General features: G+C 34.7%; 1 protein-coding gene across 1 annotated transcript; it reads left to right on the forward strand.

The window, feature by feature from the left end:
* Nucleotides 1-1907: 1907 nt before the first annotated feature.
* On the forward strand, nt 1908-14661 carry LOC127856067 (zinc finger protein 43-like). Its single transcript, XM_052392053.1, has 6 exons — nt 1908-2277; nt 5491-6610; nt 7358-7490; nt 9128-9227; nt 10623-11112; nt 11514-14661. Exons 1-6 carry the CDS (start codon nt 2266-2268, stop codon nt 12077-12079), a joined length of 2421 nt encoding a protein of 806 aa, XP_052248013.1. The 5' UTR covers nt 1908-2265; the 3' UTR covers nt 12080-14661.
* Nucleotides 14662-14956: the final 295 nt, after the last annotated feature.

Here is a 14956-nt window from a genome sequence, read left to right on the forward strand (position 1 = left end):
ATTGCGTGAACATATTTCGTGAGGATGTCACATAGATGAGGTTAACCCATTACCACTTAGATACGTATTTTACCACTTAGAAAAGTATTTTTCAGCATTTCTAGTCACTCAGAAAGTTACATTTAATTAAAGACATTTCTTACTAAATGCAAAGTTTTAAAGGTTTCATATCAACCCCTCAGATACTGATCGATGAGCAGCAAACAGCATAAAACCTGAACAGTCTGCTAGTTACTCGCAGGCTGTTAGGGTTTTATGCTGTTTGCACAAAGTCATTTCCCCTTTGCCTCTGAGTGGGAAAGGGCTAATTCATTGTGATCACACAACGTTATACGTATAGTTTTACAATTGTCGCAATAATTACATAATTCTGACCTTATTTTCTTTGTAAAAAATATATTATTATTTTACACTACATATATATGACATTTTCTCTTATTTTAAAGCATTTTAAACTAAACATGGCTAGTTTTCTAAATACAAGATAAATAGCGCGATATTGTGAATGTCGATGCAACCAAGATTCTTCATTGTGACAACAAGTCCCTATTATTTCACCATCACTTAGTGCTAATTGAGTTGAAGTGCGATTGCAAAGACATTAAAGAATCATGTGAAATATGTCTACTTCTTGAATATATTAACTCATAACGATCATTTTTAATTGTGTGTAATGCGTTCTTTTAAATGTCTCTTCCAATCTTTTTAACTAGTCTGAAAGTAGTGTTGTAAATGTGCAAGTTAAAAGAAAAGCCACCCTTGTGGAAGAAAAAACAGCATCTCTATTACCGTCAATAGTGATTGAAATTGAAGTAATGCACAATTTAAAACGCACGTTGATCTTCAACAGACAATTCATTGTTTCCATAATTGTCCAACGACGAAAGCTGGCTTGGTTTGGACTTGTCGACAGAAACGACTCTATACAGGTTCGTGCACGTTAGAGGGAGTCCGTCGCTGAGGTCGTTAAAAAAGCTGGATGGACGATGTGAAAGAATGGAAATCACTTCCCATTGATGAATTGATCTCAGGTGCCAACAAAAGACCTTATTGGCGGAGGATTTCTGTATCATCGTCCCTCATTTCTTCCAAACGACCAAACCGGTCAAGGGTATGATAAAGATAATGACTCTGAAATGAAGTCGTTATTTTAACGTCATGGCGTTGTTATTCCTGCCAAAATACTTAAGTTTTTCTTTATTGAAATGTAAAACAAACGGGTTTGAACATTTGATAGAAAGAAAATGTGTTTATTTCGGTAAATACTAGTAATAGCTTTTAATTAACTCGTGCTGACTCCCGACTAATATTGATGCACCTGATAAAAATACCAGCGAACCTGAACCTCCATCTTGACACTGGGTCCCTGTGGTGCGGAAGAAATGTATGCTTCCGGGTCTCATTCTGTCGAACAGACCTGTACAGACACTTCTTTCCAGCAGCCATCCGACTCTGGAATCAGTTGCCGGTAGCAGTCTCCATAGCCGAGTCCTTGGACAGCTTCGAGGCAGGCCTGGTCACTCTGCATTAGACCAGAAGCACAATTTGTATTTGATTATATCTGTCACTTTGCGTTGTTACCTAAAAACGACCTTGTACAGTCGCATTGCGTCGATGCTCCAAAGGAGCTCTGCATTTTATGGGAAGAAAAAGAAACATAAACATAAACAAAAAAATCATCACAGTATCGCATAGGTAATAACAATTTATCCTTATACAATAAACTATAAGTCTTATCAACCAAATGAAATATACTATACACTAAGAATTCTTTCAATAATATCTGCTGCTATGCCTAGCGCTACAATGTAATCAAGCCATACTATAAAGTGAGTTATATATACAATTCTACCTAACAGTAAATGTGGGGTGTAACCTATATACTTTTGGGTACATTAATTATATGACAACAACAACCAAATATTTTCTGTTTAATATAGTGAAAAACTAATATTTTCAACGATAGATGCATTTTTAGCAAGTATTTCAAAGAGCATATCAATCCGACATTCTTAAAGTACATTTCAATTGTATTATAATGAAATTTTCGTGGTTGAACAAGGAATGAGAGCTTTTTAGTAGAAGTGTCACAGATTTCGGATCGATTCATAATTCGGATATAAATGAATATTACAACAAACGCCTAACTTAAATGACATGCTAAGGAATCTTAATGTATTTTATTATTTTGTAAAGGCGTATAAACAATAGCTGTAAATTAATAAGCGTTTCTGTTTTGAGTCAAACTTTAAGAAAGATCAAACAATGGATGATGAGGTATGTATAACTATTAATGATGATTAATACAGTTTATAAAAAGAGGCAAATTCATACAGTGTATATGGAAATATGTTATGAAAATTCATTCAAAATTAAATTACTGGGAATCACATAAACACTCACATGTAAAATCATTTATACATAGAACAGTGATGTTTTTCCTTCTTATAAAGTACCAGAAAACTGCATTTTTTCCCAATTAGAAAAAATCTACAAATTTCTTATTGCTATTAAAAAATTCCCAATTAAAAGTTTCTAAAAGACAAAAAAATATTTTTTTTTAAATATGAATATCTTTGGATTGAACCTAACTAAATATAGTAATGACAACATTTATTTATCAATTTTAAAGTATATGGGAGCCCAAAAAAAAATAATTTCCCAATATGAAGACTTCATGACGCTAATTTTCCTAATTTCAGAGTTTTTCACGCAAAAATTTTCCAATTTGGCTGGTACCGGTACTTTTCCCAATAAGGCAAAAAACCGCTGCAGCATGTGTACCTGTAGTATCAACCCTCTTAATGAATACATCTAAATTTTTAAAGTAAAAAGATTAACAAACACACATGTTTTATATGCCAATCTATAGTTAAATGTGTATTCTTGAGCATACCAATAAAAACTGCATTTTAACCGTTTTCCCCATGAAAAGCAAGCCAGTTTTTATGAAAATGGCGAGTACTAGGAGTCTAGGTTGGTGCTAAGGAAAAAAAATTAGTAGCCAAATTTCAGCACTACGATAACGACCCACATTATAACCTTATCTGCTCAATGAACAACATAATCATTATCATGAATCTATAGGTATCAACAATGACTGTATTAAATTATCAGTGAAGTCACATTTAAAAAAAATGTTTGTTACCTGAAATCAAATAATTTCATGTTTTTTTTATTTTTCATTTATATTTATTTTCATGCACTGGCATAAACAGTATACAATGTTAGAACTTTCAGATATGCCCCGGTCTTTGATTGGGTGGGTCTTGCTTTGCATGCGTAGAACTTGTCATTGCAGACGACAGCAATAATTTCGCGCTCTTTCTTATAACACGGGTTTTACATGGCATACCGGTATTAATAATGCATAGTTAATAGTTATAATCACTTGGCTGTAGAAATACGGTGTAAATCAGTTCTACAAATAGACATGATAAACTATACTTGCACTGGATTTAATTTGTTACCGCATCAAATTATTTACGGGTTTTGTTTTTCACAACTTACTCGCCGTAAGTAATTTTACACTGCTCACCAATTGAAATTAACTTCTCATAATTAATGATTGTTTACAGTACGGTAAATAGGTGTGATGATAATGCCCGAAACCGCCTTTAATGTACTGCTTTATTTACCGGTTTTATATCACGTATTAATGCTACAACTGTGATTCATTGTAAATAAACCTGCGATAAACGCTTACTATGTGACGGACGTCAATCAAAAATAATAATCGCTGTATAACTCAGCCTCCATAAACATTCTCATAACCGATTGGACGTTAAATATCACAGTTTGGCGACTGGAAAGTTACCCGAAAATTTCCCATGATGCATCTGTCAGCATACATGACTGTGTTATGTGGCTTGAATATACGGGCATCCGGTTATCTCTTATCAATGGACTATCTATTACCACCTGGAGCTTTTATGGCGATTACATGTGGAAATCGGTACGGAGTTCTCTTTAAAAGTAGGGAATATTATATACTTATAGAGAAATATCAGGGTTTTTTGCAATCGCCATTTTCATTAACATTTTAAACTTTAATCACCAGCTAAAAGATTCAATCGCCTTTGGCGATTTTGGCGATGGGAAACGCTAACATAGCTAGGAGTAGATTGGAATGTGTTAAAATTCGCAACTTTGTCATATTTGTTTTCGCTAAACGCATCGATTAATAGAAGTGAGGTGCAAAAACATTTTTATGTGCACTAAATTAGATAAATAAAGGGGTTTTATGGGTTAAAATGATATAAATAAAGGGTTTTTACTGGTTTGAAAAAGCATGGAATTTCTCCTTTTAAACTGTGTTACCACACTAGAAGCTACATTTATGACTGCACATTTATGAAACTTTGTCAGAAGGCTTATCTTGATGCCAAATAGTTCAGTATAAACCTGGATCATATGTGTCCAAAATTAAGGTCTCTGGATCAAATCTTTAAAAAAACAACATATTACCACTGCAGGTGCCACATTTATGACTTAATCTTGATGAAGCCTTTTCAGAATGTTATTTTTGAATCTGTGTCAAATGGAAAAAAAACTGTTCTTAAGTTATTTCTTCAAAGGGACCTTTTGACAGATTTTGGCATGTATTGAAGTTTGTCCTTAAATGCTTTGTATTGATAAATGTAAACAAAAAAGCTCCAGTAAAAAATCAAGAATAAAATTAAAGAAAGAAAAAAAAGTAACCCTCAACCGGGCTTGAACCACTGACCCCTGGAGTAAAAGTCTAACGCTTAGACCACTCAGTCATCCATGCTCATACAATGAGTGAAATATGTTATACTATGTATAAGCAATCATAAAATATAACGACAACAACAGAACTCTCTAAAATATTAAATCGCTTTGCAACGCTTTATAATTTTCAGGTTTTTTAATCGTCAAAAGATGCCTATAATGGATATTTTAGAGCATGGTAAATTTTCAGTGTTACTGTTTCCTCACAAATATCAGAACTATTGATATCATAACTAAAAATTTGCTAATCTGAAACCATTTTTTTTAAATTTATCAATTAAGAATAAAAAGGTCCCTTTAACCCTTTGCATGCTGGGTAATTTGTCGTCTGCTAAAATGTCGTCTGCTGAATTTATAAAATTAGCATTTTCTTCATTTTTTTTCAAAGAATACTATCAGAATAGCAAACAGTTTGGATCCAGATGAGACGCCACGTTCTGTGGCGTCTCATCTGGATCCAAACTGTTTGCAAAGGCCTTCAAAATTCGGTTCCCGCATTGTAAGGGTTAACAACTGGTATACCTTGAACTCATGTCAGACCTTTTTGGCCATGATGGCACTATTGTTAAAAATGGTTGTTTTGCCAATATGTCCCTTTTAAGTTATAGTTAAAAGTTTAACTATAAGAATAACATTAACAAATGGTTTTTACATACCATGTGATTTAAGTTTTAACTTTAATGAGGTGCCAAAACTGTACAATGATAAAAAAGTTAAATATTGTGTTTTTTTATGCAGATATTTTCCCAAGTCACTGCTTGCTTATCAGCAAAAGTACTGGACCGAATACATGGAGATAAGAAAATCTTCTTAGCTGAAAATGTGTGCCCACTTGGAGTACTTGTTAGTGACAACTTGGAGAATGCTGAGGTGTTTGTTACTGGAAATCTTAAGCAGATCGTTGCATGTTGGTCGATTTTGAATTGTAAATTGATTGAAGAAAATCAAGATGTCTTGAAAAATGTTCTCAACCCGGAATTTTGCTGGCTTTGCAAAAGTTTTCCAACAAGGACCGAGGTTATCAAGCCAAGATCTGTGTCAAGTGAGTTACAAAGTAATAAAGAAAATAAAAGTAAAAACTCTGCTAATGTAAAAGTGTATGTATCAAAAAGAGGAAAAGCGGTGGAAAGTGAAGAAGATGAAACGCCTGTTTACTTGCCTCGTAAGAAGTCAAAATATGGACGATCTATCAAGATACCTCAGCACTTAAAAAGTGACATTGTAGACCTAAATTTCTTAAATAAAGAATCTGAAGATGAAAAAGAGGAGAAAGAAGGAAGCCAAAATGATTTAGATTTCATTGTTAAATCAGACAGATTAAATTACTTGAAAAAAGACTATAAGGTCAAAGAAACTCGGTCACGCAATATAAAGATCCTTGCACCAAAGGGTGACAAGAGAAGTTTACGTAGGTATTACGAGGAAAAGATGCCGTTTAAATTCTTTTGCACCAAATGTTCTTTCAAGACAAAACGACAGTGTCATTTTGATTCACACATGGAATATCACACATCCCATCCAGACATTGAGCTCTTCCGCTGTGGTATTTGTGATTTCACCACTGTCAGGGGGAGTGTTTTAGCTCGTCACAAACTTACTCACTCTGCGACGATACTCAAATGCAGCGAGTCTGGTGACTGCTCATTCGTGACAGATAATCCTAAAAGTCTGAAAGATCACATGCGTAAAAAGCATAATATTATTGAGAAAGAGGAGTCTGGTGAGAAACCAAATGCAGAAGAGTCGTTCTTTGATCAGCCAGTCAAATGTGACCTATGTATTTTCACAACTACCTCCAGAATTAAACTTGATGAACACTCCAAGACGCACTCTGAGGTTCTTCAAACATCTATATCAGGTATGTGCATTTTATAATGAAATTTTTGAAGTATTTTTTAAATTATAATTCGGGCAAATAGTGATAATATTAAAAGAAGTAACATTGGAATTCAAATTCATATTGTTCATTTTGCTATTCCGTTTTCAATTAAATAAATGACTTTACATTTCATAGTTGTAATAAATGTGAGTAAAATTATGAACATTTTTTTCTGAAATGGCACCATGTTGTATACAATTGATAAAACTCCCCCCCCCCCCCCAATATAAAAGAGCCAATCATGCTTATAAAATTGTAAATAATCGCATTTGTTGACCTTATGTATTGCAGAGAATCCACCAAACTTTTATAGCCTAGGTCAACATTTACAAGGTTTAGAATTGGGGCTTATGTTTGTTTTCACAGCTCTTATGTTGAGTATGATTTCAAATGCAAACTTGTTGCCTTATATTTGTCCACAGTTTAAGTTTGTATACTAGTATTTGAGTGCCATTTTCAGGTCAGAATGTGTTTTCTTGCAAGCTATTTCCATACCAAGCAAGTACACAATTGTCATTTTAAGGTCAGCATGCGTTTTCTTACAAGCTGTGTCCTTTCCAAGCAAGTAGTGAAGTACATGTACGTGATTGTCATTTTCAGGTCAATATGTGTTTTCTTGCAATCTGTGTCCATACCAAGCAAGTACATGATTGTCATTTTAAGGTCAGCATGTGTTTTCTTGCAAGCTGTTACCATACCAAGCAAGTACGTGATTGTCATTTTCAGGTCAGCATGTTTTTTCTTGCAAGCTGTGTCCGTACCAAGGGAAGCGGAAGGTCAACCTGATGCGTCACCTAGACAGCGTGCATACTGGGAGACGGCCACACCTGTGTGATCTATGTGGCATGGCCTTTAAAAGGTGAGTATTGGAGTGACAGTGTGTTTCTTTTCGTTTAAATGTTGGGCCATTTTAGGGACCTATTCGAAATTAGTATATTTTTTCCCAAATGTGACACAAAAATATATATATATATCTAAATGAATCTTAGCATTTATCTCATCTTTTATCCAGCTCTGTAAGTTGAACATTGATATTTATTAATTTTAAATTTATTCTCAATTTAAATGTTAGCAAAAAACAACAACACTAATTTCGCAATTTTAGTTAAAAGGGACCTGACCCCATGCCCAAAATGGTAATATACATGTAGCATTTCCTGGCCCTTACCACTAGCCTGAACGCCGGTGGCTAGAGAAATGTATACAACTCAGTGATAGTTAATCAGGCCGGGAGGAATTCAGTTATGCATGAAATATCACACATCCTGGATTCAATATGATATCATGAAAACAATTAATTCAAGTGTTCCCCCCCCCCCCCCCATGAATTCATCCTCTTCTTTAAAATATGATGTTTTGTTTCTATCTTTTATGCTCCCCCAAAATTTATTTTGGGGGTAGCATATAGTCGCCGCTTCGTCTGTCCGTCCGTGTGTCTGTGTCCGGGCTATTTCTCAGCAACTAATGACCGGAATTCGGTGAAACTTTATGGGAAGCTTTACTACCAAGAGGAGATGTGCATATTATCAGTGGGTTCTGGTCAGATGATTTGTCACAGAGTTATGGCCCTTTGAAATTTTCCATTAACTGTTCATATAGTGCAATTTTTGTCCGGGCTATTTCTCAGCAACTAATGACCAGAATTCAATGAAACTTTGTGGGAAGCTTCACTACCAAGAGGAGATGTGCATATTATCAGCGGGTTCTGGTCGGATGATTTTTCACAGAGTTATGGCCCTTTGAAATTTTCCATTAACTGTACATATAGTGCAATTTTTGTCCGGGCTATTTCTCAGCAACTAATGACCGGAATTCAATGAAACTTTATGGGAAGCTTCACTACCAAGAGGAGATGTGCATATTATCAGCGGGTTCTGGTCGGATGATTTTTCACAGAGTTATGGACCTTTGAAATTTTCCATTTACTGTACATACATGTATAGTGCAATTCTTGTCCGGGCTATTTCTCAGCAACTAATTACCGGAATTCAATGAAACTTTATTGGAAGCTTCACTACAAAAAGGAGATGTGCATATTATCAGCGGGTTCTGGTCGGATGATTTTTCACAGAGCTATGTCCCTTTGAAATTTTCTATAAAAAATACTTGTCCCCCCAACTACTATGCCCTCAAGACGTTTCCTTTTATCTGAATATATAGTGCAATATTGTGACAAAAAAAACGTTGGGTAGCATCACCCGTCTCCGACGGTTTCTTGTTTCAACCCTTGCCTACTCAGAAGCAAAGTGGAAATGGTAATGTGCAAACAGCATAAAACCAGAACAGCAGTTTGTTCAGGTTTTATGCTGTTTGCTGCTCATCAGTATCTAAGGTTTGGAAAATGAAGCCTTTAAAACTTGAATCGAGTAAGAACGGTCATCAATTAAATATAACTTTCTATGAGACTACAAACGTGTCAAAATACGTATCTACATGTAATTGGGGTAGGATTAATTCATTTCTGGTCAATATTTGTGATAATGCGTTGTTTTACAGGTCAGATGCACTGCAGGCCCATAAGGAGACCCATCTGGATAGATCTAAACGAAAGCTTCCATTTCAGTGCCTGAAATGTGGGAAAGCCTTCAGAGCTAAGGTGTGTCTTGATGCTTTTTTTGTGTTTACGCTTTATGTTATTATTCTTAGCTTCAATTTCCTGTTGTAAAATGGGTCTTCTCTGAACTCCAATTTATTTAGAAGTTGTTTTTTATATTCTGCCAAAGGCGGAGGCATGTAAAATTGCTGATTTCCGTCCTTCAATTTTAGGAGGCATGTAGAATTGCTGTTTTCCGTCTGTCAATTTTAGCAAAATATTAAATAATTTGTGCCAATCCAAAAACGCCGGCCCCATTCCAAAAATGGTGAAAAAAACTACCAATTACAGCATAATATTAATATGTCAAGGCTGTATAAGTTTTAATATATCATGTACATGTACATCCGCCCTCAAATAGTAAAATAGTTTTTCCAAAAATCTGTGTTACTTACTTAATGGTAGTTGCATATTGAATTGTATTGAAAAACACAATGTCTTGGAGGTTTTTTCTTATAATTTTGAAATTGCTATTTTATGTAAAAACTAAAATATTTTCAGGTTAAAAACTCTCATTTAAAAGGGGTAAAGCATGTATATTAACATATATTTTGCTCAGTTAATTTTTTAGGTGTATGTTATATGTTTAACAGTAAACTTAAACAACTTAAAGCATAATAAAGGATTAAAATTAAAATTGCAACATAACATGATATTGAAATTTATTATTGAGTATTAATATTTCTCACATTCATGACATTTCATTTTTGTGTACATGTTAGACGTAAATTCTTTACTTTTGGAATATCTGAAAGGATACTATAATATGTTTTATATTTACTTTAAATATGAATAATCACAAATATTAAAAAAAAAGACTGGTTATGAAATTGGGTTTTGTTTTAACTTTGGGCACAAGTTGTTCTTAAAGCCTTATAACATTGTCATGCTAAAAGCAAACCAAATGTTTAACCAGATTTTATGTATGAGCTACACTCTGGTAAAACGGGGCATAATACATGTGCTTAACCCTTTGCCCCTTATAAACCTATTTTGACGAATTTGAAGTCCCTTAGAAAATCAAATTAAATTTAATTCCATTCTTAATATATTAAAGTTTTAAATACTTCATTTCCTACCCTTAGATAATGATGAGTAGCAAACAGTATAAAACCTGAACAGACTACGAGTTACTCGCAGGCTGTTCTGGTTTAATGCTGGTTGCAAAAGCCATTTTCACTTCGGATGGGGGAAGGATTAAAGTGTCGTCCCAGATTAGACTATGTGCAGTCTGCTGTAATGGGATTTTATTTTTATGAAGTCTCTTGTTATCAAAAATCCAGTCTAGGTAGAAAGTTATGTCCCTAAAGAGCCTGTGCAGAATGCACAGGCTAATATGGTATAACACTTAACGCATTTAAACTCGTTTTCCCTGAGAGAGGCTTATATTAATTTCAGTTCCTGCTGAAAGAGCACCAGGCCGTTCACTCCACCCTGCGCCTACACCAATGTCACATCTGCGGTCAGCTGTTTAAGACCCCGATAGTCCAGAAACGCCACATGCAGCTGGTGCACAACTCCTCTCAGAAACACATCTGCCAGGTGTGCAACCGTGGCTTTAGCACCAAATACGTTCTCAAGCGTCACAAGAGGGTGCACGAAGACACTAATGCAGTCATTGGTGTGGAGAACAATCTGACGGACGAGGCCCAGAATGGAGAGAATGTTGGTAAACTGGCAGGTGTTAATGCTGAGAGTAAATTGTTTCTGGCAAAATATGTTAACAGAAAGCTGGGAGTGCTCGGTCCTGAACAGAAAGTGGCCAGCGAGAATGAGTCTGCAATCGAGTCGATTATGATTTCGGCTGAGAATTTACAAGGCTTTGATCAGGGCTTAGAGCAAACGTCAGAAGGCATTCATGTGGGAGTTGCTACTGTTTATGTTGATGGTGAGAAAAAGTTTTTTTTTTAAATGTTAAAAGTTACTAGAATTATTAGTGCAAAAGAGAAGTTATTAAAATTATTGTAAATAGAAATGATTTTAATAGCAATGATAATAATAATTTTGTATTGTGTTTATTTTAAATTTATGTATTTTACTGCTGCAAGAATACACTTGCACATAGTGTCAGAGTATTTGAAAAGATGAAAACTTAAGGCTTTAAATTTATGATATACAAATGAGAGATTTCAGTGTAACACACATGTTTAAACATTGATGATCATGATCTCCAAATAGAAAGTAACATTTTCATATTTTTTCACAAGAGTCATTCCAATAGAGCAAGCATTTAATGAGATTACCATATTATGAGATACCTATACAAAACTATAAAATATGTATTTGCAGAAACAGAGGCAGGGTTAGGTGTAGAAGGTGCAGAAGTGGTAAGAATCAATGACCTCAAGCGCACGCAGCCACTCTTCATGCCAGCCACCTCTACAGTGGTGTTCGTGACTTCAGCTGGACACGCCGCAGGTAGTGACATCGTGCAAAACCTCAACACCTTCATCGGAGTTGACGTGGGTGGGGATCATATACAAAGCATAGAAGGCAAGGCGATCAATGAGCTGTATATAGAGACAGAGGTGCGGGAGGAGGAAATTCAGTCAAGCGTGGCGGGAAGTTCCGCAAGTTCGCTTCTCGGCACTGCAGGCACCGAGCAGGTGTTCGAGACTCGAGCAGTGCCTCAGGAAATGGATTCCAGTCAGGTTTTGAGCGATGAAGGGCAGACAACTCTGAATTTGGAGCTACTGGATGGGCAAGACGTTTTTGAACAAGGGCAGATAATTGGCGATGGAGAATTCTTGGAATTGATTGCCAGTGATGGTCGGACTTATCATCTGAAAATCGAAGGACTTGGCATTGAAAATATTCTCTCTCTGCCTTCTAATTCTAGCAGTCAAACAGATTAATTTATTTATATTTAATATTACATGTTCTATTTATACTTTCATATTTCACTGTTTCAATGTTTACAGTTCTAACCATTTGATTATATCTGTTTTTATGCCCCCAGTAGGGTGGCACATAGCATTTGAACTGTCTGTCCATCCATCTGTCCATCCGAAAACTTTAACATTGGCCATAACATTGCGATATTGAAGGTAACAACTTGATATTTGGCATGCATGTGTATCTCATGGAGCTGCACATTTTGAGTGGTGAAAGGTTATTGTCAAGGTCATCCATCAAGGTCAAGGGTCAAAAAAACAAATTTAATGGAAGTTACAAGCTTTAAAGGGAGATAATTTCTATTTAATTTTTTTTTTAAAGGGATATAATCAATAACAAAAATAAATATTTAAAAAAAAAAATACTCACACAAGCAATGTAAAGGTGGAGAATATAATATTGAGCGTAGGTTTAACTTAAGAATTTTAAGTTTGACTTTGTTTATTTAGATTTAATATTATATTTTATATTTATATTTTCGTATTTAAATGTTTCAATGTTTACAGTTCTAACAGTTTGATTATATCTGTTTTTAAAGGAATGTTTAAAAAAAATACCCACACAGGCATAGTTTTGGGTGGAATATATGATATTGAGCGTAGGTTTAACTTCATTTTAAGTTGGACTTTGTTAAAAACGGCCAATACTGACTTGTATGGCCCTTTTTTTAACCTACCCAAAATATTTAGTGTGTGATAATGTGTGTGAAATGTATATTAATCACTCTTATGACAATTCTATTTGTGTTGAAGAGAGTGAACTTTATTGTCGATTTACTGACAGTGACAATGCTATGAAAATATGAATTTACTGTGTTTTACTGATTGTAATACAAGTTTTTGAGTCGTGTTTATTTTAAAAAAGGAGTTCAAGACATAGCTATATTTGTTTATCAAAGTAACACTACTTCATTTATTTCTTTAAATATTAAGAATTCATAAATTTCATATGTGTGTGTTTGATAAAGTGAGCTTAAATTATGTTTCAAAGTTATGCAAATGAAATTAAATGAACTACACAGAAAGTTTAAATTCCCAGTTTTAAAGACACAAATAATGGTTATTCAATCGTTTATTGTGTATGTGTGTTAATTTAAATAGTGAAGACTCAACTCTTAGTTTAGGGCAAGTTTTTATTATACTTATTATATTTAAAGAACTGAATTTGACACCTGATTTTATCAAATTTACACCACAATAGTTAGAAAATATCTCCAACATACTTGATTACCTGAACATCAGTATTTTAATGATATCCCTGTAACTAAGTTAACTAGTATATTTGAGTCGTGTTCTGAGAAATTGGGGCTTAATGCATGTGCGTAAAATGTCGTTCCAGGACGACACTTTCCGCTTTTATGGTATTTTTGGTTTAAAGGAAGTTTCTTCTACACAAAAATCCAGTTTAAGGCCGAAAGTGTCGTCCCTGATTAACCTTTGCGAACTGCACAGGCTAATCTGGAAAGACACTTTACGCACATGCATTAAGCCCAGTTTTCTCAGAACGCGACTCATTTATACCGGATTCACCATGGACATTTGTCTATATACACAAACTGATCAAATGCCTTTCTCCTAGGCATCTAAGTGTACACTATTCAAACACTAAGGAATTGTCAGGTTATCTAACATAGTGTGTTCAGTTCATCCCCTTGGAGTACAAAGGGTCACATGATTTCTATAGCCTTGTATTGCAAAATAACTTTAAAATTGTATTCTCTAAAACGATCTGTCCCAGGGATGTAATATTTGGCATGTAACATTGTATTGTGTATTGTGGCCCTCTACCATGTTTGTTCAAATCATGCCCCTGGGGTTTACATTGGCCTAACCCTGTTACAATCATGTTTCCCTTTTATGTATGTATTGAAAACTTAAAAAAATCTCTGGAACCATAAAGACCATAGGCTTGGTATTTGGCATGTGACATTATATGGTGTTTTACTAGCAAGTTTGTTCAGATCATGTCCCTGGGGCTAAAGTGGCCTGCAGGGTACTTACTTGTCAATGTGTTGCTAATGGAAACATTAAAACTTGTCTGAGACAGCAAGGCAGAGAGGTTTGGTATTTAGCACATAACATAATGTGGTGGTCTGTTCAAATCATACCATTGGGGTTAAACTGGTCCGCCCTGGTTGTTGCTTATTTTCCTTTATGTATATAGTGAAGCTCTTCTCTGCAACTGTATTTGGCATGTTACATGGGATGATTGTTCTCTACAAAGTTTGTTCAAATCATGTCCCCAGGGTCACTCCCCCCCCCCCCCCCTGCCCAGGGAAATAGTTTTGTAGAAAAGTTATTAGATGCTTTGTGTTTTGTTAAAAACTGGTGTTTATTATCTTTTGTAGTTTAAGTTATGTTCTGAAAACAAACTTAAAAGCTATACTTTTGCCATAGTTCTATGTAACACTATTATGACATCCTATTAAAAAAAAAATCGTCAGTAGGAGCTTTTTTGATTGACAGTTATCGTTATATGTATTATGCTTTTACGTAGCATTTATTTGTTTTTTGAACGAATAAAACAGAAAACCTGTTCAATACATCTTTAGTTGTTTCTTCACTTGTTCATTTATAATGTGTTGCACATCAGTTTTGACGAATTATGTTTTCCAAGGGAGATAAAGACATATCTGTGTATGGCTATTTATCAGTAGTCTCCCTTACATTTGCAAAAGATATAAGGTATGCCAAACAAAAAATATGAAACAATATTTGCTCGGCAACAGGGCAAAATTCTGGCAAACTGGCATTTTAAAATAAAATGTCCGAAATTTTATAGTTATTAATTTTAGAGGAAAGCCCGTACGTCCGAAAATAAAGAGCCACGAAAAATAA

The sequence above is a fragment of the Dreissena polymorpha genome, chromosome 13 (genome assembly GCF_020536995.1).
Source record: "Dreissena polymorpha isolate Duluth1 chromosome 13, UMN_Dpol_1.0, whole genome shotgun sequence".
Lineage (NCBI taxonomy): Eukaryota > Metazoa > Mollusca > Bivalvia > Myida > Dreissenidae > Dreissena > Dreissena polymorpha.